Source organism: Solea senegalensis, linkage group LG5 (assembly GCF_019176455.1).
Source record: "Solea senegalensis isolate Sse05_10M linkage group LG5, IFAPA_SoseM_1, whole genome shotgun sequence".
In the NCBI taxonomy this organism is placed as follows: domain Eukaryota; kingdom Metazoa; phylum Chordata; class Actinopteri; order Pleuronectiformes; family Soleidae; genus Solea; species Solea senegalensis.
This window is the reverse complement of record NC_058025.1, coordinates 27,665,977-27,680,914: the sequence shown is the minus strand read 5'-3', so window position 1 is coordinate 27,680,914 and position 14,938 is coordinate 27,665,977. Positions and strand designations below refer to the sequence as shown.

Sequence of the window (14,938 nt, the reverse complement as noted above, 5' to 3'; positions counted from 1 at the left end):
CACACACACACACACACACACACTAACACTTCATGATCAGCCACGTCATCGCTCAAACACCTCATATTCATATTCATATCATTGACTTTAATGATTCTTCTAACGCCACAGCTTCATCATCACAGCTTCATCATCACAGCAGCTTCATCATCACAGCAGCTTCATCACAGCATCTTCATCATCAGCAGCTTCATCACAGCAGCTTCATCACAGCAGCTTCATCACAGCATCTTCATCACAGCAGCAGCATCATCAGCTTCATCATCACAGCAGCTTCACAGCTTCATCATTACAGCATCTTCATCATCACAGCCTCATCATCACCTTCATCACAGCTTCATCACATCTTCATCACAGCATCTTCATCACAGCATCTTCATCACATCTTCATCACAGCTGCTTCATCACAGCATCTTCATCACAGCAGCTTCATCACAGCATCTTCATCACAGCACATCATCAGCATCTTCATCACAGCAGCTTCATCACAGCATCTTTCAGCATCTTCATCACTTCATCACAGCTTCATCATCACAGCATCTTCATCACAGCAGCTTCATCACAGCTTCATCACAGCATCTTCATCACAGCATCTTCATCACAGCATCTTCATCACAGCAGCAGCATCTTCATCACTTCATCACAGCATCTTCACAGCTCTTCATCACAGCAGCTTCATCACATCTTCATCACAGCAGCTTCATCACAGCAGCTTCATCACAGCATCTTCATCACAGCATCTTCATCACAGCATCTTCATCACAGCATCTTCATCACAGCATCTTCATCAGCTTCATCAGCAGCAGCTTCATTCATCAGCATCTTCATCACAGCATCTTCATCACAGCATCTTCATCATCACAGCATCTTCATCACAGCTGCTTCATCACATCTTCATCACAGCATCTTCATCATCACATCATTCATCACAGCATCTTCATCACAGCATCTTCATCACAGCATCAGCATCTTCATCACATCTTCATCACAGCATCTTCACAGCAGCTTCATCACAGCATCTTCATCACAGCATCTTCATCACAGCATCTTCACAGCATTCTTCATCAGCATCTTCATCATCACAGCAGCTTCATCACAGCATCTTCATCACAGCATCTTCATCACAGCTTCATCATCACAGCATCTTCATCACAGCAGCTTCATCACAGCAGCTTCATCACAGCTTCATCACAGCTTCATCTCTCATCACAGCATCTTCATCACAGCATCTTCATCACATCTTCATCACAGCATCTTCATCACAGCATCACAGCATCTTCATCAGCATCTTCATCACAGCATCTTCATCACAGCAGCTTCATCACAGCATCTTCATCATCAGCAGCATTCATCACAGCATCTTCATCATCACAGCATCTTCATCACAGCAGCTTCATCACATCAGCATCTTCATCACAGCAGCTTCATCACAGCATCTTCATCACAATGACTTGTCATCTCATGAATTCATCAAAGTCAGATGCAGCGATGTTTGCCGTGTTAATCTTGGAGTGCATCGAGGATAAATTGCTCCCTCATGTTTTCCACATCTGAACATCAACACAACAGTGCTGGCAGCTCATTTCCCTGCACTTAAACTCCCATGGGAGGAGAAACAGGCAGTGCTCTGAAGCCTTATCAGTGATCGCCCGACTAAAGCAGGCAGCAAATAAGCAAAGTGTCACACTGGAAACATTAGTGAGCACTGGAGTCAGTCAATCAGACGACATGTGTGCTCTTTCACTTGTAAGCGCTTAAAAGACTGTAAATAAGTATCATTGGAATAGTGAGCTCACGTTTGCACAAACTTAAATAACAACTGATGTTGCAGGAGCATTTTTCAGTTTCCTCAAAGCACCTGCTCAAGTGTCCCATGTCTTAAGATGATGTGTGTTGTTGTTTTTGCTGTCACAGCGTTTTGTGACAGCAAACTTATTATATTACTATATGACTTATATTTTTAAAACTTTTTTGAAACACTTCAGTGTTTGAATTCTTCACTCAGAAAACCAAAAGCAAGTGTCCCTGATTTGTCGCAGTAGATTACAAATGTGTATGTCCCTGTACTGTGACTGGTATTATTATCATATATTGTATATGAAGATATTCTGAAGATTCAAAAGTTTCATTTACACACACTATTAACAATATTCAAATAACATTAAGCTAACATTTCAGAGGTTTTAAATCTTTAAACCTTCACCAGAAAGCAGCAGCAGCAGCAGCAGCAGCAGCAGCAGCAGCTACTGTCACTGATGGAAAAACAAACCCTAACCCGGCCGTGCAGCAACTGTAAAATGCAAAAGTGCGACTTGTTACGTAAGTTAAGTATCAGGTAACCTGTGGACATGTTTGTAGTGTATAATGTATATAGGTATATAAGTATATAAGTATATAAGTATAATATCTGCTCTCACACACACACACACACACAGAGTCTGCAGCAGAAAATGTCTGCATGTTGTTGTGAACACACGCACACACACACACACACACACACACACACACACACACACACACACACACACACACACACACACACACACACACACACACACACACACACACACACACACTTGTGTAAAAATAGCCTCCTCACAAGCAGTTTGAAGAGCGTTGTCACGCGGCCATTGTTGAGAATTGCCTACAGCTGCCTCCGCACCGACCGTTACCAAGGCAACTGTGTATTAATGCTTACTAGCTTAGCGTTTCCTCTTAACTTGTTACTTTGACAACAGGAATGTCAATTAGCTCGGCTGGAAAAAGAAAGTTTGAGCATCTTTTGTCTTGTGAGGCTGATCGGAGCTGCTGTAAATCAACATGGCTCCTCATTAACACCTTTCTCCATGCATTCCAGCGCGAGGCTCACACATGTCAACACCTATGTCGTTATCTGGTGTTCATACTTGTTTTATGATGGAAGGCTCGTTCCTCTCGTGTCGGCGTCTGGTGATTTTCTGAGTTCTGAGTTGTTTGTTTGTGAAAGAAAAAGAAAGTGCTGTTTGCATTAGTATCTAGAATGTGTACAATGAGGTCTATCAAACACAGATGAGAGTGCAGCTGTCTCACTTCACTGTGAGATAGAGACACACGCCTTTAAAGCACTTTAGTACTTGACATGCCTTTCTCTTTAATAAGACAGCATTCCTTTTTCAGACTGCCTTTCACGGCTTGTCACTCAGCGCTGTGGAGTCCACAGGTGGGCGACGCATGCTTCACTGTTCTCTGACGCCAGCAGATTTTCTGCTTTGGGCCTAAAGACAGTGAAGTTTACATTCTGTTGGAGAATCATCCATTAACTTGTTTGATTTCTACGTTCTTTCAAAGAAGCTTGTTGAAGCCTTTATCAGATAAGATAAAGTCACATGAAGGGGGAGGAAGAGAGAGAGAGGGGAGGGGGTACATGCATCAAACCCAGGTTACTGTAATCAACCCTTTGCCCCACGAGGCAGCGACGCTACCAAAGTAACAATAGACGTGTAAGTAAACACAAGGTTTGATTGATTATGATGGGATGAAAATATCTGTGCACGTCAGTGGTGTGGGGTCACAGAACTTTAGAGGGTCAACATACAGTATATCAGTGACATCACATCCTTCTCTGTGGACAGTCCAGCACTGAGACTCTGGACTCTGGACATACGAGTGAAGGACTTCCTGTGACTGATGTGATTCACTTTGGTCTGAGTCTCCCTGGACTCATATAAGTGACTCACATTCATTATGTCACATGTCTGTCTTCATTGGCCTGAATGGACATGATAGCCTGCTAGCATTAGCTGTGACCTTTAACCTTTAACATCCAAACAGGACAGGAAAATCTCAGATGTAATTATGGTTATGAATAAAGAATTCTTTAAATGAATAAAGAGATGAACTAAGTCAAAGTGAAGAATTAAAGGACTTTATAAAAGATTTGCTTAATAAACAGCTTCATTCTACACACTCTTTATTTCACTGTAAGACAGCGTGTTTCTTTGTAAACCTGTCTGTCTCTCTGTCTCTCTGTCTCTCTGTCGCTGTCTCTCTGTCGCTGTCTCTCTGTCTCTGTCTCTGTCTCTCTGCTTCAGTCAGCGTCTCCATCAGTCACTTATGTTATTTTGTTCACCTGTTTGAGACGTTTCATTTTCACACGACTTTAGTTCATGATTTCACGTCTCGTGCAGCCTCATGTTAGCTCTGTTGAACAGAAGCTCAGTTTAGGCAGAGTTATGACACAGAAACACGATTATTATGTAAAAGTCAAACAAGGAAATGATGAAAAACACCTGATGTGGAGAATAAACGAGTGAGTGAGTGAATGAATGAATGAATGAACTTCTCCTCTTAAACAGTAAGAACGGATTTACAACAAGATACTATGAACTGAAAGCTTTAAGAATTTACTGCTGAGAGAGATGTTGCATCTGTCTCTCTGTCTGTCTGTCTCTCAGAGAGTGTGTGTGTGTAGTAGACAGGGATGAGATGAATCTGGATTTCCTGATATGACTCTGACACTGCAGGTGACTGACCACAGGGATGTTGAGAATGTGGAAATGAGGAATGTGATCCGTGTTTTTCTTCTAACCCTCGCGTCTGCCATAAGAGACGCGCTGGCAACCAGTCAGCGTGTTTAAGATGTTTGTTTGGTTTTGTAAATGTTTAGAAATTGGCTCTTCTGTCGGGGAAAACCACAATTTCTGCTCTCGCTTGTGTTTTCGTCCACTGGACGCCCGACATGTCCTGCACAACTCTGAGGAAATCCAAACACGATGCCCCCCGGAGACCCGGTGGAGGAATGTGGAATGTGTACATATTTAGTTAAAGTGTGTAATAAGAGCACATGCTGGTCCCTTAAAGTCAACATTTTACAACATACGATATAAAATACACAATTCAAAGAATGGAGTACAGGTTAAATTGTTTACACTGGGTAAACATGCTGAGACATTGTAGTTTAATTACACTGGCAATAAACCAGTGGCGTGCTTGATGTCACTGAAACCATGGCAACTACATTTTGTTGGTCATGGATTGTTAATAATGATGACACGTGATGGTAACATGTGCACATACCAGAGCTTTTAATGAGCATACCTTTATGACATTAGAAGTTGTGGTGAAAATGCCAGAATTGACCCGTCACACATGGACACTATCAACGCTGTGTTTACTCTTTAGTGTCTTTACTGCTTCAGATCCTCTCCAGACAACGAGTGAACATCGGTGCTGAGTTTGAACAACTGAAGCCCACAAAGGTTTGTTTTTCGGGATCACATTGTTATTTGAACACGTATCCAAAGAAGTGTAGAGAAGTTACCGATGCTGCGCAGCGCTGGTGAATCTGTGTGAAACCGTGTTTTTAATGCTGAGGCTGCTACGATAAGACGATCGTCGTCTGTAATAATCTGATGATTCTGAACGAGTCAAACGCAACGTTTAGTATTGAAATGTAAAAACAACACAGTGCATTTCTGACGATGTTTCACAGGAAGCTGGACTTCCCTTCTTGTCTTAGATTAATCACCACTGGACCCGGGCTCTATCAGTTGTCCATTGGGGCCTCTTAATTACCTAGTTTGCCCACCCCATTGCTACGGCTCTGGATTCATCGACGTGTGAGTGTTGACGGTTGTGTGAAACTGTAATGTAAAGCAGAAATGATATCCATTTATATCCATGCTTCTCAAACTAAATGAAACTAATAACAAAACAACAATAAATGAAGTAATAATAATAATATTAATGATTAGAATCACGTCATCTCTCGCTCCATCTTGATCTAGTTTGGTCATGCCAGTGTCTGAAGTATGTGAAGAAGAGGAGGATGAAAGGTCTCAGTCTGTTCACGCCACTGTATTTTAATGCTGCTGATAATGATGCTAATATTTCAGGTGCTTGGTATAAAAAGTTTGAGAACCACTGACTTAGTAATATGTAAATACAGAAAGACTAAATAACCTGCTGCTGCGACACTTCAAGTCATAAGATGTAGATGAGATCTATCAATGGAAGGAGCTGCTAATAGTTACACCACACGTTAAGAGTAACAGAGGCAAAGTATAAATATCACAAGCAAACAAAATCATAATTACATGGACTGTTTGTAAATAAACTCATATCTGCAACAACCAGAGTCATTTCCTGTATTTATACAATCAAACTCTGGAAAGAGCTTCCTTCTCTGACTTGTGGTGGAGACAAGAAGAAAAGTCCAGTCTGATACAAACAGCTGCTGGACGTCCACTTATTCACGACGTAAGAAGACGAAACACCTTGAGTCGAGTGTATTTTCTGACCCTCACTACGCCCGAGTCCACAGTTCCACTGTGTATTTTTCTTTCCACACCGAACGTCACTGAACCAGCAGCTGAAAGCACAAACACCGTCCACTTCAAACAGTGATGGACATAAATCACGTGTTACCTTTGATGTTTGTTACCATAACTCACACTTCAGACCAAACTCTACAATAATGACGCTTGTGTTTACAGTCTGCGTCTGAATGAGCTGAGGGGCCCAAAAAATCCTCAACACAATGTTTGACAAAACAAGTCCATCAATCAATAATTCAGATGATAATATATGAAAATAAATCATTCATTCCATTTGAAAACATTGTATTTTGTTAAAGGAACTTTACAGGGACTTTGTTGTCGTTGTTGTTGTTGTTGCTGCATGCTTTCATGGGACAAATGAGGTGGAACACGTTTATCTGCCATTGTGAGGACAGTCTTTACTAAACGCTGTCATCAGTGTGACGGTGGAGCTGCAGCTTCCTGTGCTCCGGACTGAGTCAGAAGAGAAAGAAGTGACCAGCGCAGGCATGCATGAGTAAACAGTGGCACAGAGATGGAAGCATCTGAGCCAGGCTTTGTTAGGCGTCACATGACCACACAGCAGCAAGTGCCTGGGAAAAGTCAACAGTCTTTCTGTGACAGGTCACCAGTAAACTGAGTAAACTGAGTAAACTGAGTAAACTGTAAATGTTCTTCAAACAGTTACCATCACACTTCTCCTCTCAGCGGGCGTCACAAAGTTTCTGTGAACTTTACCAAGAGTCAGAACACCGTGATGTTTCAGGGAAAGCGTCTGCGTGTTTGAGAACGACTCGTCTGCAGCGTCTGCTCAGAGCAAACACTGAGGCAATCTGAGGAGAGCAGCACGACGACAGGACAATCACATGTTAGTTTGACTTACACGTGGAATGTCTCTCTGTTGTGATAAGCTGCAGCAACAAGGTTAGAATATCAGTCGGTGTTGGAACTTTTTTATACGAATATTATATGAAAGAACCAGATGGAGAGTTCTCATTTCTCACTAAAAAGAATATGAAGTGGAATTGTGCTTTGAAAAGGTACAATATTTTATGTCAGAAACTTTATGGGCCCCTGGCAAAGGGTTGGGGGCTTGTGGTATTTTGTGAGGGGGTATTTTTCTTTTTCCAAGACGTTGCAATTTCCTGTTCACTTCAATAAACATGGAAGGTTCACAAAAAACGTTCTTTAAACTGTGATCAGCTGTTGTCAGCATCGGGTCCAGGCGACTTCCAGCCTCAGTTTTTAAATTTCAGGAACAGTATTCATCAATACTTCCATCTTACCTACTCGTCATAAAGTAAACTCACACTTTTGACTTTTTAAGTGAATTGACTAAAGTATGTTTTAAATATTATGTCATTTTTGATTTGACCTGAGAGACGTCAGCACAAATACAGCCTCATCGACTGTAACGATGGCTGACCTGAGACGTCAGCACAAATACAGCCTCATCGACACCTGAGACGCCAGCACAAATACAGCCTGACGTAACGACCTTCAGGACAAATACAGCCTCATCGACTGTAACGACGGCTGACCTGAGAGACGTCAGCACAACACAGCCTCATCGACCGTAACGACCGACCTGAGAGCGCCAGCACAATTACAACCTCATCGACCGTACACAGCCTCATCGACTGTACGACGGCTGACCTGAGAGACGTCAGCACAAATACAACCTCATCGACTGTAACGACGGCTGACCTGAGAGACCCAGCACACACCTCATCGATGTAACGACGGCTGACCTGAGAGACGCAGCCACAGCCTCATCGACTGTAACGACGGCTGACCTGAGAGACGTCAGCACAATTACAACCTCGCCGACAACACAAACCCTCATCGACCGGTGACCTGAGAGACGCCAGCACAATTACAACCTCATCGACTGTAACGACGCTGACCTGAGAGACGCCAGCACAAATGAATGACAGCCAGCACAAACAGCCTCACCGACTGTAACGACGGCTGACCTGAGAGACGTCAGCACAAATACAGCCTCATCGACTGTAACGACGGCTGACCTGAGAGACGTCAGCACAAATACAGCCTCACCGACTGTACGGCTGACCTGAGAGACATCAGGACAAATACAGCCTCATCGACCTGACCCGAGACGCCAGCACAAATACAGCCTCATCGACTGTAACGACGGCTGACCTGAGAGACGTCAGCACAAATACAGCCTCATCGCCGTACCCGGCCGACCTGAGAGACGCCAGCACAAATACAGCCTCATCGACCGTGACCTGAGAGAGACACAGCCTCATCGACCGACGGTGACCTGAGAGACGCCAGCACAAACACAGCCTCATCGACAACACGGCTGACCTGAGACGCCAGCACAAACACAGCCTCATCGACTGTAACGGCTGACCTGAGACGCCAGCACAAATACAGCCTCACCGACTCGACGGCCGACCTGAGAGACGCCAGCACAAATACAGCCTCATCGACTGTAACGACGGCTGACCTGAGAGACGCCAGCACAAACGCCTCATCGACACCGAGAGACACACAGCCTCTACTCGGCTGACCTGAGAGACGCCAGCACAACACAGCCTCATCGACTGTAACGACGGCTGACCTGAGAGACGTCAGCACAAATACAGCCTCATCGACAACGACGCTGACCTGAGAGACGCCACAAACACAGCCTCATCGGTTACAGCCTCACCGACTGTAACGACGGCTGACCTGAGAGACGTCAGCACAATTACAACCTCATACTGGTACATTTCCCACACGTGACCATAGCTTTAATAATCCAATTTAATATCAATTTCAATTACAATGTAAAGCAGTGATATTACACATGAAGTGTGCACATGGACTTACACATTAACTAAACACTATTATGTTAGTGCCTCATTTTTATTATTCAATACAAAAACAGTGTATTGATGAACACTAAACTGAACCACCATGATCTTCCAACTGCTTACTTTCACTAAATCTGCTCCAATTGAAAGGTCACACAGAAAACAAGAGTATGCAGACACAAACACTGGGTCTATACGGCTACAAGTTAAACAAATCCATTAGAAAACAAACCCAGACTTTTTTACAAAACTCATCTGCCAACAGGTAACACTGAGAGGAATGCTTATATTCTCTTAATGGCATCATCGATCTCTGAGATCTGGTCCTTCAGCTGGCTCCATTGCTCGGGGTTCAGGGAGATTCCTGCAAGAGTAAAAACCACTTTAAATGTTGTCTTACAGCACAACTGCAAAACGGCTACAGACATCAAACGTCCATCTTTCCCGGTCCTGCAGTAGATTATCACATAGACAAGAACCATATGGATGTCACACACACTCAGATCTGCAGCATGTGCAGCCCTTACTGATGTCATTACCTTTCTTCCCCGGCTTCATCTCCCCGTCTTGGTTCATCCAGTACTCTCTGATGTCAATCAGGACTTTACCTTTGAACTCCCGGACGCTGACATATCTCATCTTCCCAATCTGCAAGAAGCAAAGTGGCTGTCAACAGCTGCTCTTTCTGATGATTTCCGTCCTCATTGTAAGAGTCTGTTCCTCACCCAAATGTACTTTTCAAATATAAAGACACTTTATGGCCTTTGTGAGTCTGTCCAGTGAGTTCAAACTGAACAAGCCAAGACATTTGAGGACATCATCAGACAAAACAACTCGATTCATCGAGCAATTAATCAACAAATTATTATGAACATAGTCTATAGTTTGTTCAAATGTGAAAAGGATACAGTAAATTAGAAAGTTTTCACGCAGAAAGTGAAACTAGACGCAAACTCTGAAGAATTGACATTCGTCTTCGTTAAAAAAGCGTAACTAGTGTGGACCTGTGAAACCCACCTGGAACATGTTGTCATCACCATTGCTGCTGGCCTTGGCAGAACCACTGGGCTTCGAACTCTCCCCACTCTTTGGTTTCTTGGACGGTTTCTCCTGAACGCTGGGCTTCTTTCTCTTTGCCTAAAACAACAAATAAATAATAATAAATAAGAGATATGTAGTCCAGGTTTAATTGTATTATAGAGGGCACCAGCTAAGAATAGTTGAGATGATAATGAAAGAAATACATCATAATAGAGGGGATTGGGTGAAGGTTTAGAAACTGATCAACAGTCTTATTATTCTTTAAGCTTCTCCCTTTAGGGGTCACCACAGCGGATCACCTGCCTCCATCTGGCTTTATCCTTTCAGTTCAAACTGATCAACAGGAACAATGTTAATACATTCCCTAGTAAAGCAGCTGCTATTATGTTATTATGCTGATTCAAGAGGCTTTGCCGTACCTAGCATTGAAATATGTCTCAACACCAGTCCCTTACCAGTGTGTCTCAAAATAACATGTGCTTTCACTGCTTCCTTTTTGAAATAAGCAACATATACGTAGGACAGGTGGAACCCAGAGGAAAAGAGTTTCAATTTAGATGCTTCCCACTGGTTCCTTCCAGCAGACACTGGGTCAAGCACAGCAGAAACGTCCTTCAGATTTGTGCATGTAAGTCTTCATTTCCCATCACTGACACTGTAGCTCCAACAAGTGTCTGACACGTATGGACATAAGAGTTAAAAACAAGACAGATAGCAAGTTTTGCAGTCCACTACAAAGGATAATGATTAGAGGTCGTCTATTAAAGGGTTTAAACGTGCTGTACATGTATGTTATGTTCCTAAATAGGAGTTTAGACTCTACTATTAAAGACACAATGCTGAAAACAAGCAACAAAAATACAACATGCGCAAAGAAATAGCAATTTGTCTGGTAATGTCACACAATGTAGAAAGTGAGATGCCCATAATGTCCAGGGTTTCTCGTGCTGGTCCTGGGAACACAGTGTCCTGCATAGTTTAGATGTTTCCCTGCTCCAACACACTTGATTCAAATGGTCAGCTTGTAATCAAGCTCTACAAAAGCCTGATAATGACCCACTCATTTGAATCAGGTGTGGTGGAGCAGGGAAACATCTAAAGCACGCAGGGCAGTGACGTCTTCAGGAGCAGGACTGAAAAACACGGCTCTACACAGAACGTGTAAAAAGGTATTCACAGAAGACAAAAGAAATCAGAGGCATTTTTAACACAAACCTTGGTCTCAACTTCACTGTCGGAGTCACTTCCAGATGTGGAAGAGAGCACTTCTTTTGATTTGGGCATTCTGCTGAGACAGGGAACAAACATCAAATCACATGCTGTAGCACCCTCTAGTGTTTGACAGCTCCCACTCGCGTGACCCTAGAAGGTCTTGAAACTTAAAACATTGTGTTTTATAGAATGGAGATGATAGTGAGCATTCAGAAAAAATGGATTGGCACAGAAGAATTATTAATTTATATGCAGAATTTTATTTATAATTTACAGAATAACTAAAGTGACCAGTAACTGTCCAAGAACATAACAAGGATATCATCTAATGTCTTTTGGACATTATATTCATGCTAGACTTCAGATTTCATGTCACAAATCTCATGACCAAAATAATTACAATTCATGAATTAAATGTAAAAAGAAATGCTTTAAAGGGTTCACGTCTCTGTAAAACACACACTTACAGTATATAAATACTTACGCAGATAGAATACATATTTTAAGGTGAAATACAAGTATTCAGATTTCAAATAACAATTATTTTTGGTAATATATATGTATTTGTCACCTGTAACTCTTATCTCAGGGCTTCTTCTTAACTGTTGGATTTTATTTCTTTATTTTGTTTTAATATTTATTTTTATTGTAAAATACTTTGCAACATTGTTTTAAATGTGCTATACAAATAACATGGTTCTTTTCAAGGTCAAATTCAAGCACTTCTAAGGTTATTTATAATGCTTTTCCACCATGTTGCAGCTGTGATGAATGACCAATTATACAAACATACTCAAAAAGGTTATTTCACCGTTTCTATCACATTAAAAGAGATAGAATTTAGTCATCAACAACCAAAATCATGTTTTATAATAGTCATTGTCACACAAACACGCGAGGTCCAGTTTTTAGTATTTATTCATTCCTCCATCTAATAAGAACATTATTCAGAATTTTTTTGTGAAAGAAATACAGTCGGTATTTCAAGCATTAAGAACTTTATTCAAAATTCAAGCACTTAAACCTTGAAAGCACAACATAAAAACTCAAGTGTTTTCAAGGATTTCAAGCACCCATACAAACCCTGAAAATGTTATTTTAATAGTTTAAAACCAAATATGGTGCAAGTGACAAATAAGAGCAATTTCCTTTTTGCAGATATCCCGATCCAGAGTACTTGGGTTGATAAATGACACAGATACCGATGAATATACATATAGTTTTCCCTGCGACCAACTGCAGAGGTCATTCAGTCTCTTTTGTATTGAAATTAACATAATATACATACTTTGAATGTACTTATAAGATTGCTTCATTGTACAAAATGAAATAATACCTGGAGAGGGCGCCAGCATAGAAGACAAGGAGGGAGTCTCCTATTCAGCCTACTGTTTTACCCGTCATACTTGGGGATCATGGTGTGTTTGATGATATTCAATAGGTTTAAAACCAATCGGATGATACTGATATCATCCGATTGAAGAATCAATACATAAGAATCAAACTGTGCGTGTAAAAGTCTGTTCAGACAGTGAGTTGGACACAGCAGTGCGTTGGGGCTGTTCATATTTAAATTGGGATGCACAATGTTCTACAGAAGAGACTAAATGACCTCCGCAGTTAAGCGCAGGAAAAACCATATGGGTTTTGGTATCGACTATCAGCCCAAGCTGATCATTATCACTCCCAATATATTGACATAATGGCAGAAAGTCCAACATTGTGCCTATTTAATTTAAAGGCAGATGTATACTGTGGAAATGATTTCTGAGGCGACACAATGCAAAAAAAAAAAAACCCATGAGAGCCTGTTTGTAGCTCTTGTGCGGTCTCATGATGGAGTCAAGATACGTTTTGGATGTCATCATTTATCATTTTAAAAGCATCTTTTTTTAAACGTACACCGTTAACAGACGTAGCTGCTGCCACAATGAACACAATGGTGTTCAGTAATCTCTAACCGTTGGTCACCTCAGTAACTGGGTCGTAAAGCGGAAGCAGCAGCAGCAGCATCAGTGATGCAAACTGCTATATTCATGTTTACATGTGTGTGAAAGCATAAATAATTAGACTTTCATTTGCATACACAGTCCATGCGTCTCTCCCCCGACAGCTTACATCCATCCACCGTATGAGGTCTCGGGTGGTGCGTTAGTGGTTGATTGTTGCAGCTCTTAGCTCTTTTATTTCCTCGGATTTCACGGTCACAGTCGCGGCGTGAAGCTAAGAGTCACGTTAAGGCTCGTGAACACTTGGTCGCGCAGAGCTAATGAATGGCCGAGGCGACACTGGACCACGGAAGTTAGTTAGCAAGCTAGGCGCTCGGCGCACACGTTAGCCGCGGTAGCTAACGTTAGCAGCTATGTACGCTGCGTCGTTAGCTGTCGGACAGTTGCTTTCTATTACCAGGACACTGAGCGGTGCTAGCCATGTAGCGTAACACACATCCATGTTATTTATGAAACAAACACGCATTGAAAACCACAGGTTTACTGTTATTATGATTAAACTGTAAATGCTTACATGACGGGATGAAGTAGAGCGGGGTTCTTCACCGGAAGCGGAAATTAATGGACTTTCCGGCGCGAGGAGGTTTGACCGTTTTTTCTCCCCTAACGCGACATTAATTAATTTCAAATAATTTAAATGATACATATGTATTTCCCTACCAACACACGTCAATAAATACGTCCATAAAGGAATATTAATTCGTTTGTTACTTTGTAACTCATTTACCTGTATGTGTCTACTCTCTTCACTTGCAAACATGGCGTTTTCCTTTACAGTGTTTCAAAACTCTGTAAGAATAATTCAGGACGTGCTTCTTGAAATACATTAATACAAAAACCCTAAGGCAAGAGAATGGGGGCAACAGTTTATAACGCACATGCCATTATGTTCACATTAAACCAGAACATCTGGTTTAATGTGACTCTATGCTGGATAACAGTCTCTGTGTGGGCAATATGAGCTTCAAATGATATCATGATAATATTTTTACCATGATGTAGCAATGACATATGTTCCACCATTTCAAATTAAAAGTGTTTGTTACGATACAAAAAACATTTATGATTCCATAACGATTCTCAAAAACAGACATTTAGGTGGCGGGCCTCATAAAATTGATCACAGGGCCTCATGTGGCCCTTGGGCTACAGTATTGCAAACTCTTTATTTAAACAATAACCTCTATCTGTGAGAAGTCACATGATGTTCTGCTGCCACTGGTTGACTGGATCACTTTTTGTATATGTGTTTTTAATAAAATACTTTATGAACTGTGAAGGAAAACAGGGAAGTGATTCATGTAGCTTTACTTCTGCTCAATATGATGATAGTGACATGAACTCTGGTGACCTGAGAGGTAAACAAGAGCAAAACTGGAATGATTCATAGAAAATATATTCTTAGATCTGAGTTATTCCTTGGTCTATGATTTATTAGCTCAATTGTATACATTTCACCAATTGTATCTTTACATTGTCTTAATGTGAGATGCCTCTGGTTTCCACCAGTTTTTTGTTATTTTATATAAGTGTTGCTATTCTTCAACTTATAAAA

At 41.6% G+C, this 14,938-nt stretch overlaps 1 protein-coding gene across 2 annotated transcripts; it reads right to left on the bottom strand.

Annotated features, from left to right (window-relative positions):
- Window positions 1–9,057: 9,057 nt before the first annotated feature.
- LOC122770160 (activated RNA polymerase II transcriptional coactivator p15-like) lies at window positions 9,058–13,975 on the bottom strand. Of its 2 annotated transcripts, none has more exons than XM_044027172.1 (5): window positions 13,898–13,975; window positions 11,378–11,447; window positions 10,139–10,258; window positions 9,661–9,769; window positions 9,058–9,485 (listed from the first exon to the last, which is right to left on the bottom strand). In XM_044027172.1, exons 2-5 carry the CDS (start codon window positions 11,444–11,446, stop codon window positions 9,406–9,408), a joined length of 378 nt encoding a protein of 125 aa, XP_043883107.1. In that variant the 5' UTR covers window position 11,447; window positions 13,898–13,975; the 3' UTR covers window positions 9,058–9,405. The 2 variants fall into 2 exon arrangements, with proteins under 2 accessions (XP_043883107.1, XP_043883108.1); XM_044027173.1 differs by having other exon boundaries at window positions 11,378–11,450; window positions 13,898–13,963.
- Between the last annotated feature and the right edge of the window lie 963 nt (window positions 13,976–14,938).

Excerpts from the sequence above, each read along its gene's own strand:
- LOC122770160 (XM_044027172.1), bottom strand. The coding sequence starts at position 11,446 with ATGCCCAAATCAAAAGAAGTGCTCTCTTCCACATCTGGAAGTGACTCC. Across the intron at positions 9,770-10,138 it reads GTGATGACAACATGTTCCAG|ATTGGGAAGATGAGATATGT; the intron begins GTGGGTTTCACA and ends TGCTTCTTGCAG. Across the intron at positions 9,486-9,660 it reads GATGAAGCCGGGGAAGAAAG|GAATCTCCCTGAACCCCGAG; the intron begins GTAATGACATCA and ends TTACTCTTGCAG.